The sequence below is a fragment of the Phocoena sinus genome, chromosome 13, assembly GCF_008692025.1.
Source record: "Phocoena sinus isolate mPhoSin1 chromosome 13, mPhoSin1.pri, whole genome shotgun sequence".
Taxonomy (NCBI): Eukaryota; Metazoa; Chordata; class Mammalia; order Artiodactyla; family Phocoenidae; genus Phocoena; species Phocoena sinus.
The window spans coordinates 90,204,525-90,217,425 of NC_045775.1; the positions used below are offsets into that span (position 1 = coordinate 90,204,525).

General features: G+C 54.4%; 1 protein-coding gene across 1 annotated transcript in view; it reads left to right on the top strand.

Moving 5' to 3' along the window:
• The window catches only part of SH3RF3 (SH3 domain containing ring finger 3), a 213,866-nt gene that overhangs the window by 173,091 nt on the left and 27,874 nt on the right, over positions 1-12,901 (top strand). The window contains exon 11 of the mRNA XM_032652281.1: positions 5,275-5,534. Coding sequence (XP_032508172.1) covers positions 5,275-5,534 — 260 coding nt within the window. The remainder of the gene's footprint in view (positions 1-5,274; positions 5,535-12,901) is intronic.

The following is a 12,901-nucleotide window of genomic DNA, read 5'->3' on the forward strand; positions in this document are numbered from 1 at the left end:
TGGGATTAAAAATGTATATAAAAGTAAAGTATGTGGTCGCAGTTGCACAGAGGGTGGGAGGGGAGGCCCAGAAGCACCATGCACATTGTCGGGAGTCTTGTCTATTCGTGTGCTGCGTGAGGACGTGTAGGTAGGTGACCATAAACTAGAGACGCAGGCAACCACTAAACGTCAAAGCAAAGAGTGTCAGCAAACAGGCTAACAGAGGCGATAAAACAGAATCACAGAAACTTCCATTAATCCAAAAGAAGGTGTAAAAAGAGGGGAACGGGAACAAAGTACATGGGTCAGATAGAAAACCTGTAGTAAAATGTAGGTTTATACCTGATCGTGTAAATAATCACATTAAATACAAATCATCTGAATAGCCTCAAGGAGAATTCAGAGCTTGTTACGAAAAAAAAAAAAGACAAGACCCAACCGTATGCTGTGAACAGAAAACAGATTTTAATACTTTAAATATAAAATCAGTTAAAATTAGAAGGCCACACAGTTGATCCCATTACTCGCAGTCCCTATGGTTTTATGGTGTTCTGTAAGGTTTCCATGAGCACCGAATTAGTGAACACTGAGCTGTTGCCCCTAAGTGAGATGTGTGCGTTGCACGCAGACTACAATCTTAAATACTAAAGACAACCCATCAGGGCAGATTCTATTTTCTTTGTTTTACAAAAGAGAAAATGAGGTTCAGAAGCATGAAGTGACTTGCCTGAGGCTGCCTGACTAACAGGTGACGGACGGAGTCAGGATCCAAGCTAATTCAGAACTGATAAACCTCTAGACAGCTGGATAACGAATAAAGAGAGGTACACAAATTATCAGTACCCCGGATAATAAAACTGACATCACTGCAGATTCTACAGAATGATAAGGGGTTATTATTTTAAAAAACTCTATGCCAATAAACTTAACAAATTAGACAAAATGGATATATTTCTTAAAAGACACAAATTGATAACTTAAGGTGAACTAAAAAACCTGGATAGACCTCTGTTTATTAAAGAAATTGAATTAGTTTAAAACCTTTCACAAAGAAAACTGCAGGCCTAAGTGGCTGTATTGATGAGTTATACCTGTTGGTTAAGGAAGAAATTATAACAATTCTACGGAAACTCTTCCAGAAAATTGAAAAGAAGAGAGAACACTTCCTGACTCTTTCTGTGAAGCCAGCATTACCCTCATAACAAAACCAGGCAAAGACATTATAAAGTAAAACTACAGACCAGTATCACTCAAAACATAGGTGTAAAAATTTTAGCAAGTCAAATACAGCGATAAGTAAAAAGGATAATACATCCTGATCAAGTAGAGTTTATCCCAGGAACTTAAGCTTTGATTAATGTTTGACAGTCAATACAATTCAGTGTATTAACAAACTCAAAAATGAACATAACGTGATCATTTCAGTAGATGTGGAAAAAAATTTTGACAAAATCCAACATAAATTAGAGTAGGATTCAGAACAAAGACGTGCGTCAAATGACTCAAGTTTTTTTGCTGCGCTGTCCACGTCTGCACATTAAAACTCTCAGAAAATGAGAAAAGAGAAGTGAGCTTCTCAGCCTGCTAAAGGGTATCTGTGAAAACCCACAGCTAACCTCAGACTTAACGGTGAGAAACTAAAAGCTGGGACTTCCCTGGTGGCACAGAGATTAAGAATCCACCTGCCAATGCAGGGGACACCGGTTTGAGGCCGGGTCTGGGAAGATCCCACATGCCACCGCAGAGCAACTAAGCCCATGCGCCACAACTACTGAAGCCCGCGCACCTAGAGCCTGTGCTCTGCAACAAGAGAAGCCACAGCTCGCCGCAACTAGAGGAAGCCCGGGTGCAGCAACGAAGTCCAAACACAGCCAAAAATAAATAAAATTAATTAAGAAAAACCCCAAAACTGAAAGCTTTCCCCAGGATCAGGGTCCAGTTAGGGATGTCCATTCTTACCAGTTCTATTCAACATTGTGCTGTTAAGTTCTAGCCAGAGCAGTTAGTCAAGGCAGAGGAAGAGGTGTGGAGATGGGAGAGGAAAGAGGAAGACCATCTGTGTCTGAGATGACGTGACCTTGTACATAGAGAACCTTAAGGAATCCACAGTCACACACACTCAGACGCAGACAAAGACTCTTTTAGAGACAGTGAATTAGTTTCAGCAAGGTTACAGGATACAAGATCAATATACAAAAGTCAGTTTTGTTTCTCTACACCAGCAATGAATAATTGGAAATTGACATTTAAAAAATGATACCAATTTTAATAGCATCAAAAATATAAATTACTTAGGAATAAATCTGACAAAAGATGAGTAAGACCAGCACAATGAACACTCCAAAATATTGCAAAGTAAAGAAAGAAAGAAGTCTTCAATAAGTAGAGAGGTATACTTTATTCAGGAGTGAGAAAACGGTATTGTTAAGGTGTTTATTCGCCAAAAACTGACCTATAGCTTCCATGGAATACCAATCAAGATCTCACCCAACTTTCTGGTAGAAATTGACAATCTGGTTCCCAGATTCATACAGGCATGCAGAGGACCTAGAATAGTCAAAACAACCTTGAAAAGAAAAAGTTGGAAAGCTTAACACTGATTTCAAGACATATTAAAAAGCCACAGTAATCAGTGTGATATTGGTGTGAAGACAAATGGCTAGATTGATAGATACTTTTTCTGAAAACAGAAAAGTGTCCATTAAGTTTGGTGACAGGGGAGTCATAATTGATCTTGTCCAGATACATTTGATGGAACGATGGGGTGAGAAACCGTATTTCAGGAGACAGAAGTGAGTGGAGGACTCCTGGAAGCCTGGGAGAGTGATTCATGTGGAAATCCCACCCCCCTCTGCTCTGAACACAGAGAGGTTGGTTGGTTCTTGATACTCTGGATGTAAACGAATGGAACACAAGAGTTGATACGCTGGCCTCCTGGGTTCCGGGATGAAGCAGGTGGTGGTGGCCGGCTTTCCCCTCCTGCAGGAGAACACGGACAGGCAGCCCCTGGAGGGCGTCAGGGATCCAGGCCAGGTGCACTGGTCTAAGGGCTGAGCCCCCTCCTGGGAGTGGTCAGTACTGAGCCCCTGCCTGGGATGAGGGACGGAATGGAGCCCCACCTGGAGCTGGAGTCTGGCTCTGGCCTGAGGCCTAGATCTGCACCTTTCCTGCAGGACCAGACTCAAGCCACCCGATTACACCTGGTTCTGAGGGGAGGTCCCAGAGGCCAGGCAGAAGCAGCAACAAAACTGCAGGAGGGGATAAAAGAGAGGAAACAGGGCAGCGAGACACTCACGCTCAGGGCAAGCCTGCACTCAGTTCGTGGGAAAGTCCTGCATCACAGAGGCCAGCAGCCTGAAGAACGGGCAGGAGAACCGAAGAAGGCTTTGAAATCGGCACATTTCCGCTCCTCCAAAAGGAAAAGGAAGGAATAATGTCCATCCCACCAAAAGAAAGAAAAAATAGTATTACGAAGAAGAAAATTAAAACAGCAGGTAGATGGATGTGAATCAGAAACCACTGGATAGGACAGAAGCAACTTGAAACTTTGGAAAGGAAACATATATTTAAATACGAAACCTCTGTGGGTGACACACGCTCTGGACTGGACACAGCTGAGATGGACTTGTCCACACCAGAAGCCCCACAGAGGAGCTAGTCCAGAGATGGAGCAGAGGCGAAGCAAGAAGAAAGTATACACGGGGTGGACGCCGAGCTCCAGATGACTTCTAACACGACTTTCAGAAGCAGAGAGCAGAGGCCGGGAGAGAGAATCCTCGAGGATGATCACGGCGGGGTCCCCCAGACGGAAGATGGGCCCTCGTGTGAGTCGGAATCACAGCCACAAATGCAAACCTGAACTCGCCATAACTGTGAAGCCTCAGAGGACAAGCAGACACCAAACACAGGCCCGTCAGAGAGTCGAGTGAAAAGGAAGGAAGGGCCATGTGGACACTGTTCCGAGCACCTAGGGGTCAAGGCAGCAGGAAAGGAGGTGCCGGTAGACAGGAGGGGGTCAGTTATAGGAGGGGCGGAGTCGAGGACAGGAGAGATGGGGTGCGGGAGGTGTCAGTGAGGGTGAAGGGTCGCCCCGTGGGACCCTGCACCCTGGAGGCTGAGGGGCTGGGTCTGGACAGAGGTTGCCCTGACGCTGGGGGAGTCTCCAGCGTTCATTCCATCCAGGAAGTGGGAAGTGATAGCCTGAGAGTAAGGCAAGGACAGAGTGGATGATAAGGTAGGTCACTTACTCATTCACCTGCTCTCTTTAAAGCACCACTGGACCTTGGTCCTGGGAGGCAGAGTGGACCCGTGCGGGGTAGCGGGATCTGGGGGCTCCAGAGCTACTGAAACAATGGGATAGAGAGGAGAGGAGGGGCAGAGACTGGGAGTAACGGCGTGTCCACGCTCGTCCTCAAGCAGCCCACGCCTGCTTTGACGTCGCTGACCAGCAGGCCCAGCAGGGTGATGGGTCGGCCGCGTGTGTCTGGGTCCTGCTGGGCGGGTGAGGTTGAGTGTGAATTGTACCGAAGGGCCGTGGATTCCGACCCTGCCACCAGTCTGTGCTGTGAGCCATGCCTCTCTCTCATGGAGTATTGTTTTCTTCTCCAGCCGTTCAGTTCTGGGAAATCTGTAGAGATGTTTTAGCCAGGGTTCTCCTTTCTCAAAGACTCGTTCATTCCGAACGAATTTTATTAAGCATGTACTACATGCCAGGCACTGTTCCAGTTGTTTGGAACACGTTAGTGAATTAGTCACGAAAGTCCCACCCGTGGAGCTTACGCTGGAGTGGGGAGGCAGACGGTGAGCCATCGGTCCGTGGATCCTCACACAACGGCCCCCACTGTCCCAGCTGGAGCAGCGGGCGTGGCGGCCGAGGGCTGGGCCGCTCCACTTGCGGGTGGAGGCTGACCGGGGTGGCGCTGTCCACAGAGGTCCTCTCACGCGCAGTGGAGCCCGGCAGCCCAGGGCCTCCCTGGGCCTCTTCCGGGCTCCTGCACGGGCTTCAGGTCTACGAAGGGCCGAACAGGGTGGTTCTGAAACCCTCCTGAGCGTACTGGTTTCTTACAGCATAGAACACCAGTTCAAAGACCCGAGAAACTGGGAAGGGCCTCGTCTGCGGCAGCCTCAGAGGCCGCCTCCCGGCTCCTGGTGGGGCGGGGGCCGCCGGCTGCCCAGAGGCCTCCTTGCCCCGCCTGCGGCTGCGGCTGGGGCTGGAGACTCAGCAGAGGTGTGGGCGGGAGGGCGCCGGCTGCAGACTCACCTCCCCCTGCTCTCTCTGCTCCTCTCTCCCAGCTGCCCACCCGGCCCAGGTGCAGGGCCGGCCCACCGCCGCAGTGTCGCCTCTGCGCGCCCAGAGCCTGCCCGCCATCGGGTCCCCGCAGCACAGCCCCCGGCCAGCCATCCCGCTCTCCTCGGCAGCCTCGGCCGTCACTCCTCCTAACGTCAGCGCCGTCCACCTCCACGGGGAGGCCGGAGCGGGCCCTGCCGGCGGCCGGTCGGCACCCAGCCCCACCAGTGCAGGAGGTAGACCCGACGAGAGGAGAAGCGAAAGGGTAAGTGGCCCACCCTGGGCGGCCCAGGCCCAGCTGGTTGTTGACCCTCTTGGGCACCAGACACCAATCCCATTTTGTAAATTAAGGCTCGCGTGCGGGCACCAGGCGCGTGACACAGAGGGAGGCCAAGCCAGCAAAGCAGTGGCGCTCCAGTGGCCGCAGGTTCGGGGAGGGATGACCGGAGCCCAGCTAGTTTTCTCACACATGAGAAAAAGTGGCCCCTCAAGATGCTTCGTTCCTCCTGTTGCAAAGTCATTGTAAACTACTCACTTTGCTGGGATTAGACACCTTCTGCCAAGTGCCAAGATCTCTAAGAACAAATCCACGGATCTACTCACGTGCTACGTGAGCAGGGCCTTCTCCCTCGGCGTGCTGTCCTCGTGCAGTGCACAGCCCGCTCTGCCCCGCGGCAGCAGCCAGAGGAGGAGGCCAGCCTCTCCTAGTGGGTGTGGATGGCATTTCAGCTCTTCTTTAACAGTGAAGGAAGTTGGGCTGATTTCAGAAAGAAATCCGAGTCCCGGGAGCTTGCCTCAGTTGCCACCAGCTAGACATCAGGTGAGCCACCAAGCCACCATGAGAGTCCAGATTTCTAAGTCTGTGCTGTCCGATGAAACCATAATTCAAGCCACATATTTAACTTATAATCTTCCAGTAAGTCACATTTTTGAAAGTTAAAACAATTTAAAAATAAGATAAAACATGAAATTCATTTTAACGGTATAATCTATTAGACCCAGTATCCAGAAACATTGTCATTTCAACACGTAATCTGCATAAAAAAGTTGTTGATGAGCTGTTTCACCTTTTTCACATTCAAAGCCAATGAGACGTGTCGGGTGGTCGGGCCTCCCCGCTGCCTGGGCTGTGCTGGAGTGGGGGCTGGGTCTCCGGCCGGGGCCACTCCCTTTATTGGCCTTGCTCTCGAAATGGCTTGTTCTCCCTCTTGGCTTTGCCACGGTCTGTGGATATTTTCAAACCTTTCACTGTAAAGCCAGCCTTTGATTAGAGTGTGCCCCTTGACCTAGCCGGCAGCCTCTCCTCTCCCTTGGGGACGGTACCCAATCCAGATGGCTCAGGCTGTCTGCCTGGGACTCCAGAGGCACATCCACCCCTCACCACCCCGTGCTCTCGGGGCCCAGGCACCTCGCAGAGAGGCTCAGGCTTCCTCACCGCCTGTCCCCTGGTCCAGAGGGATGCTCTCCCCACGCTCCCTGGAGAGGGAGAGGCCTCCGTCTCGGCCCTGACGGCTGCCTCGTCCTGAGACCGGCAGGTGGCTGGGCATGAAGGGACTCATTGCTCTGTGTTTTGCGTCCACGTCTGCTTGAAGATCACCCGTCGTGGTCCACTCTTTCCACCTCGTTGCCTGGGCGGGAGACATAGCCGGGTCCCCCCAGGAGGGCGGGTGGTCCCACCCTCTCCCTTGGACGACCTTCCTGGAAGACAAGCTCCCTGGGACCTCTGACTCAGAAAGGGAAGAGCCGTGCTAGCTCCGTGACCGATTCTGGTTCTTGGCCGCAAGTTCCCCCTTCTAGTTTGTGAAAGAGACGGGGCTGCTGCCTGAGCGGGGTCGGGTGTTTGGGGGCCTCGTGGGGAGTGATACCCTCTGCCCTCCTCCGTGGTCGCTGGCTCCGCTCTTAGGGGCACTTGGCTTCGCTCGAGGCCCGCGCTCTGCCAGCAGCTCCTGCCTAACGAGGAACAGCCGCGTCACCTCAGCTCAGGCGGCTCCGGGTTGGCCAGGCAGCAGCCCGTGCCAGCCGAGCTGGGGGTGTGGGGTTCCCACCTCGCTCTCGGCAGAGGTGATGTGGATCTGGTGGCAGGAAGTGGGCAGGTGTCCGCAGGTGCAGCCGTGACCGGCAGCGTCAAAGCCGGGAGACAAGCACGTCGTCTGTGTGGCTTGCTTTTCTCACCTGTCAGACACAGCGAGAAGCAGTGGTGTGAAAAGGCGCCTGTGGGTGTTTTCCCTCCTGCACCCCCAGGTGAATTTTTCCCAATTTAGAGTGAAGTGCAAGGCGCCGCAGCTGCCGTTCCTGGCAGCAGGGCTGGCGGCGGCCGTTGGAGGGAAGCCGGGGCAAGCTGGGCGCCAGGGGCCTGCCCGCGGGGCCCTGGGCTGCCTCTGCCCCCTGAGACCAGAGCCACAGATTCCACCCACTGAGAGCGCAGCGAGCTGCTTCCCGTCTGTCCCTGGGTGAGCCCATCGTAGATGCACACCTGTTTAGTTACGGCAAAAGGTTTTTTAAGGTAATTGGCAGTATTCTCCAGGCTGTTTCTGTTACTGAATTTTCCTCAGGAAAAGGCAGTGAGCTCCACCTGCACCGTCCGCAGAGACCCGAACCTCAGCGCCTGCGTTCCCGGTGCCGAGCTCCGCTGAAATCCCATCCGGCCCTCCGAGCGCGGCGGCCCTGCGTGTGGAGGTGCTGCTGGGGGTCCCTGGCAGGCGGGCGTCGCTAGCTATGCCCCTGGGGGTCGGGCCTGTCAGCCCTGCTCCAGGCGGGCCCTGCACGTGGGCCCTGCTCGGCCTCAGGGGGTGGGGGTCAGAGAGACTCACGTGCGGCAGGAGGGCCCTGAGCCAGCGTGTGCACCCCCAAGCTGCTCTCCCAGCGCTCTTCCCGCATGCCCGCCCCCGCCCCCCAGCCTGGTCGCACCCGCTCCCTGCAGGGCCTGCCCTGCGGCCGGGCCGCTGGCACAGAGCAGCTCCGGGGGCTGCAGTGAGCCCGTGACCACGGCCCTGCAGCCCACAGGGTTGAGGGAATGCAGGGCGGAGTGTGGAGCCGGGGGTGGGCGGGGGGCCTGGGGGGGCTGGTTCTGATCCAGCACCGCAGACTCTCCCGGAACCTGGGTCCCTTGGCCCGACCAGGCATCTGTTCTGCTTGGGGATGGGTCTGCCTGGGTTGGCCCTGGATGGGAGGGGCCTGTGCTTCCGAGGAGACCTGGAAGTACAAGTACTTCGAAGCTGCCAGTCTGAAGCAGACCCTTGGGGCAGCCGTCAGTGCGGGATCCCCCAGCCCCCAGGGGTGGAAAGATTAGAGGCCCCAGGGCGTGGGGGAGGCCCTGGGAGTGGAGACAGGGAGGTTTCATCTTGGGAAAGTGCAGCGGGTGGGAGTCATATCTTCCCGTTGAAGGACTTGGATCTAGTGCTTCTGAAGGGGGGATCCTGCTTTTGGGGTCATCTTTCTGGCACCCAGAAATCGCAGAGTAGGAACCAAATCTTGGAAGCCTTTTAAGAAGGTGCTCCGTAGGATTTCAGTTAACCCTTTTGCACTTAGAAAATCTATTTTGTGCTTGAAACGACTACCAGATTTCACCTCTCATGTCCCTCAGCGGCTGTTTCCTGTCTTTGAGGTTTCATGAGCACATTAGTACCAGGTGGCGGGGATCCTTATCCCTCGGGGTGACTCCAGGGAAACGCACCAGAAAGGGGAGTCCTGGGCCCCCAGGAAGGTGGAAGCAGCTCGCCGTCACCCTGCAGCCGAGAGCATCTGGCGCTAGAGCCCTCCTGACCGGCCAGCTGGACGTCACTCCCCACTCGCTTGTCTGTCACACGGCAGGTGCTGGGCCAGGCGGAGCTCTGGGCACTGGTCGACGGGCCTGAGGCCGGGGAGCAGGGGCGCCTTGGGACTGGGAGGCCTCCTGGGAGCTGTAGCCCGAGCACAGGCCAGACGAGGTGGCCTGAAGTTGGGGAGCCCCAGAGACACTGCGGGGGGGCGGGGGCAGGCGGCTCATGTCAGTCCGGCTGCCCGGCGGGGGCATGGTGGGGCCAGGCCTGACCAGGGGCCCTCACCGCACCCTCCGCCCCTGTGTCCTTGCCTTCCCGCTGACCTCCTGCTGGAGCCTGACTCTGGCCGTGCTCTCCGTGGCACCAGCGTGCTGAGGGTCTTCCTTGTGGCCCCAAGTTAGAAACACCCATCATGCGTTATGAAACCAGCTTAGTGGGTTTGGACCAGCGTGCTTTTAGACAGAGTAGGCGCGCAGCAGGAGGTCGGCAGGTCCAGCACACAGGAGGGGTCTGCGTATTTGGGGGCATCTGTTGTTTTGTGCTCGGTCCTGATTTAAAACTTATTCCAGATAGTCTCGGGGCTCTGACTGGCAGATCCTGGAGGGTGCTGAGTGCATAGAAGGCCTGGTGACATTTGTTGACTGACAAGTGTCAGAAAAAGTGCTGCCAGGAGAGTTTCACTGCTGTGACTTGTGGGAAATTCTTTACTTTACGGGCCAGGAGAAAGTTAACTTTCTGCCGGTGGATGAGCGAGTCGCCGTTTCGCAAAGTAGTAGCACATTGGAACTGGAAAGAGCCTCTAAAGATGTTTGCATTGAAATGTTCATTTTGGGTGGCCCTCCTGAGGCTCAGAGGTGCTGCCACTTGCCTGGGGTCACGGGGCACTGGCAGTGGAGCCAGCCTAACTCCAGTCTCAGTGCCGTCTGGGATCCAGGGTGCTGACTTTGGTGGCCTCCCCATCCCCATGAGGCCGTGACCTCTGGTGTTTTTGGCTCGTCCAGGAACTGAGGGGTGGCAAGTCCAGGGTAACTGCTGGCAGGAGGCCCTGAGGTCAGCCCAGGAAAGGGGGCTGTGAGCTGGGGTGTCTGCCTTCCGGTTCCGCACGGCTCGAGTGCAGCTGTAGGGGGGCCCGCAATAGTGAACCGCTCAGCCGAGACCACTCACAAGATGTGGCCTTTGTGGCTAAGTCTCTGGGGGACGGGTTTGGGCTGACAGCCAGGACAGTAGCGGGCGGGCCTGCCTGCCGTCGGGACCTCGTGGAAATGGGTGTGCGGGGGAACGGCCCTTTAGTAACCACACCCCCCGATTAAAAGTGTGTGTGTATACCATAGGAGGGTTACAATGATACGTTTAGTGGAAACTCAAGAATGTGCAATCTGAAGAGATCTTGAAGATGAAGCTCTGAGAACAACCAGGCAGCTTCTCCTAAAGCGAAGAACCGCTGGTTTGTGAATTTGTTTCCCCCGCTGAGCCTCACCGCACTAAGCAGGCCGTTGCCCGTGCTGTTTCTATCGTGTGGACTGGGAGGGGGCTGCCGTCGCTCTGTAACCCCTATCGGTCGCTGCCAGCATGTTTCCAGCTTTGAGACAGGCAGTGCCTTCCCGCATGATCACCAGCGGGGGTGGGGAGGCGTCCTGCAGACCTTAAACCCGGGGGGAGTGGGCTGGGTCTGACGGCACAAGGACTGGAGTCCACTGCAGGCCCCGTCCTCGCGCTGATCTCCTGGGGGAGGGCAGGGCCAGACACGGGGAGCCCCTGCGCCGCAGGTGTGGCTGCAGTGGAATCAGATTGCGCGTGAAGCTCCGCTGAACCCACGGCCCGGGTGGCACGTCCTCAAGGGCTTTGGGAACCCCGTCCGCTTCATGAATGAGTCGCTGAGAAGTCTGGCGGTCATCCGGTCAGCTGTGGTCGATGGAAGCCTGCGCCCTCCCGGGGACACGCGTGTTGGGCAGCCTGCACCGGCGCTGGGGTTGACGCCCTGGCAGGGCGGAGGGCCCTTTGCTGAATGCCCTGGGCCGCTGGAGCCCCGGCGACTTCAGGCTTTCCCCTCAACTCCCTGTGGCCGGACTGCCTTTTTTGGGAGGAGGAGAGCCGGCATGTGGTGGATGAGTCAGTCATCTCCAGGCAGAAAATGAGCCCATCCTGAAAGCACGAACCCCAGCTGTCAAAACAGCGACATCAGAGGTTTTACAGGCAGCTTATTTTTGGAGGGGATATGCCACTGGAGCGTCCCTCCTTGTGACAAGGGCACAGGCCCTGAGTGGGACAGGACGGGGCCTCCTGGGTCAGCAGAGAACTCAGGCAGCCTAGGACCTTCTCCTTTGCTCTCTCCCAGGAAGGCCTGGCCACCCCCACTTCTCCTTTTACTCCCCTTGGCCTTTGTCCTGGGCTGAGACTCAATCCAGCTACTTCTGGGTCTCAGCTTGGTGCGGTGCTGGTGAGCCCTTCCGGGCACAGATGTGCACATGAGGGTCCAAGGTCAGGCAGCTAGTAACCACTGGGGGTAAAGCCAGGCCCTGTTGCCCAGTGAGGGCCCACACCCTCTCCTCGGCCCTGCTGGGCAGCTTCTCCTGCTGGGTGCCCAGGTGGGCAGGGTGCAGCGGGGGATGGGGGAGGAAGCAGGAGCCATAACGACTACAGGACGGGTGAAACCTGCATTTGGAGAAAGAAGGTGCAAATGGATGAATGAGTGCGGAGGTGAGGCTGGGATTGCGGAGGTGAGGCTGGGACGAGGCAGCCTGCCGTGGGGACTCGGCGAGCGTCCCCTGCCGCGCTTTCCCCATCAGTAAGATGGCATGATGGCGTCTCCCACCCCAGGGTTTGGAGGCAGGAAGTGAGTTAATCTCATGCATACTTCGCACAGGTATTTGGACAAAACTATTAGAGATCATTCTTAGGGATGTGACAGTTCATTGAAGGCCAGATCCCATAGACTAGTGGGATAGATACAGATGTAAAACTTGTATCCCCAAGGCTTCTAAGGAAAAATTAAAAGGGGATTTGATTTTGCAGTTTCAGAAAAAGGACACTTAATGTCGCCAAATCGAGACACATAGGCTACTCGAGATGAAGCCAGGCTAGCTGGCATCCTGTTTGTGAAATGGTACGTGTTCATCTCCTCGCCGGAGGCCCCATTTCATTCGTCCACCAAGAAACACGGGTAGAAAGGGTTTCTTTTAAGTTGTCAGTTTCACACCTGACATTTAGCATGAAGGATGGATGGCGCCCAAGAAAACTATTCCAGTCAGAAGTTGGGTTTCTGCTGCAAAACAATAAACCAAAATTCATTTTTAAAATAGCAATAAACTCTAGAAATGGAGAAGAATTTGTGAATCACCTGTAATAGCCGTTCTGTGGCTCTCCCCAGAGGGCAGAAGTTACTGTAACTAATCAGGGTGGGGGCGGATTTCACACCTGGACACCCAGGGCAGCCACGAGAGCTCGCCGGTGGTGTGTAAGGTGGATGTCCAGTGTGTCCGAGTGGCCACGGGTGATCCACCTTACGGGTGGATCTCTTGTGCGGAATTCCACCACTGGTGCCGCCTTCCGTGATCACTGTGTCCTCATAAAGACATGGGAGATTTTTTTCCAGTCTCTCATGCAAATGGAGTCAGCAATCTCAAGATTGCTTTGGCTATTCAGGGTCTTTTGTGTTTCCATACGAATTGTAAAAGTTTTTGTTCTAATTCTGTGAAGAATGCCATTGGTAGTTTGATAGAGATTGCACTGAATCTGTAGATTGCTTTGGGTGGTATAGTCATTTTCACAATGTTGATTCTTCCAATCCAAGAACATGGTATATCTCTCCATCTGTTTATGTCATCTTTGATTTCTTGCATCAGTGTTTTATAGTTTTCTGAGCACAAATCTTTAA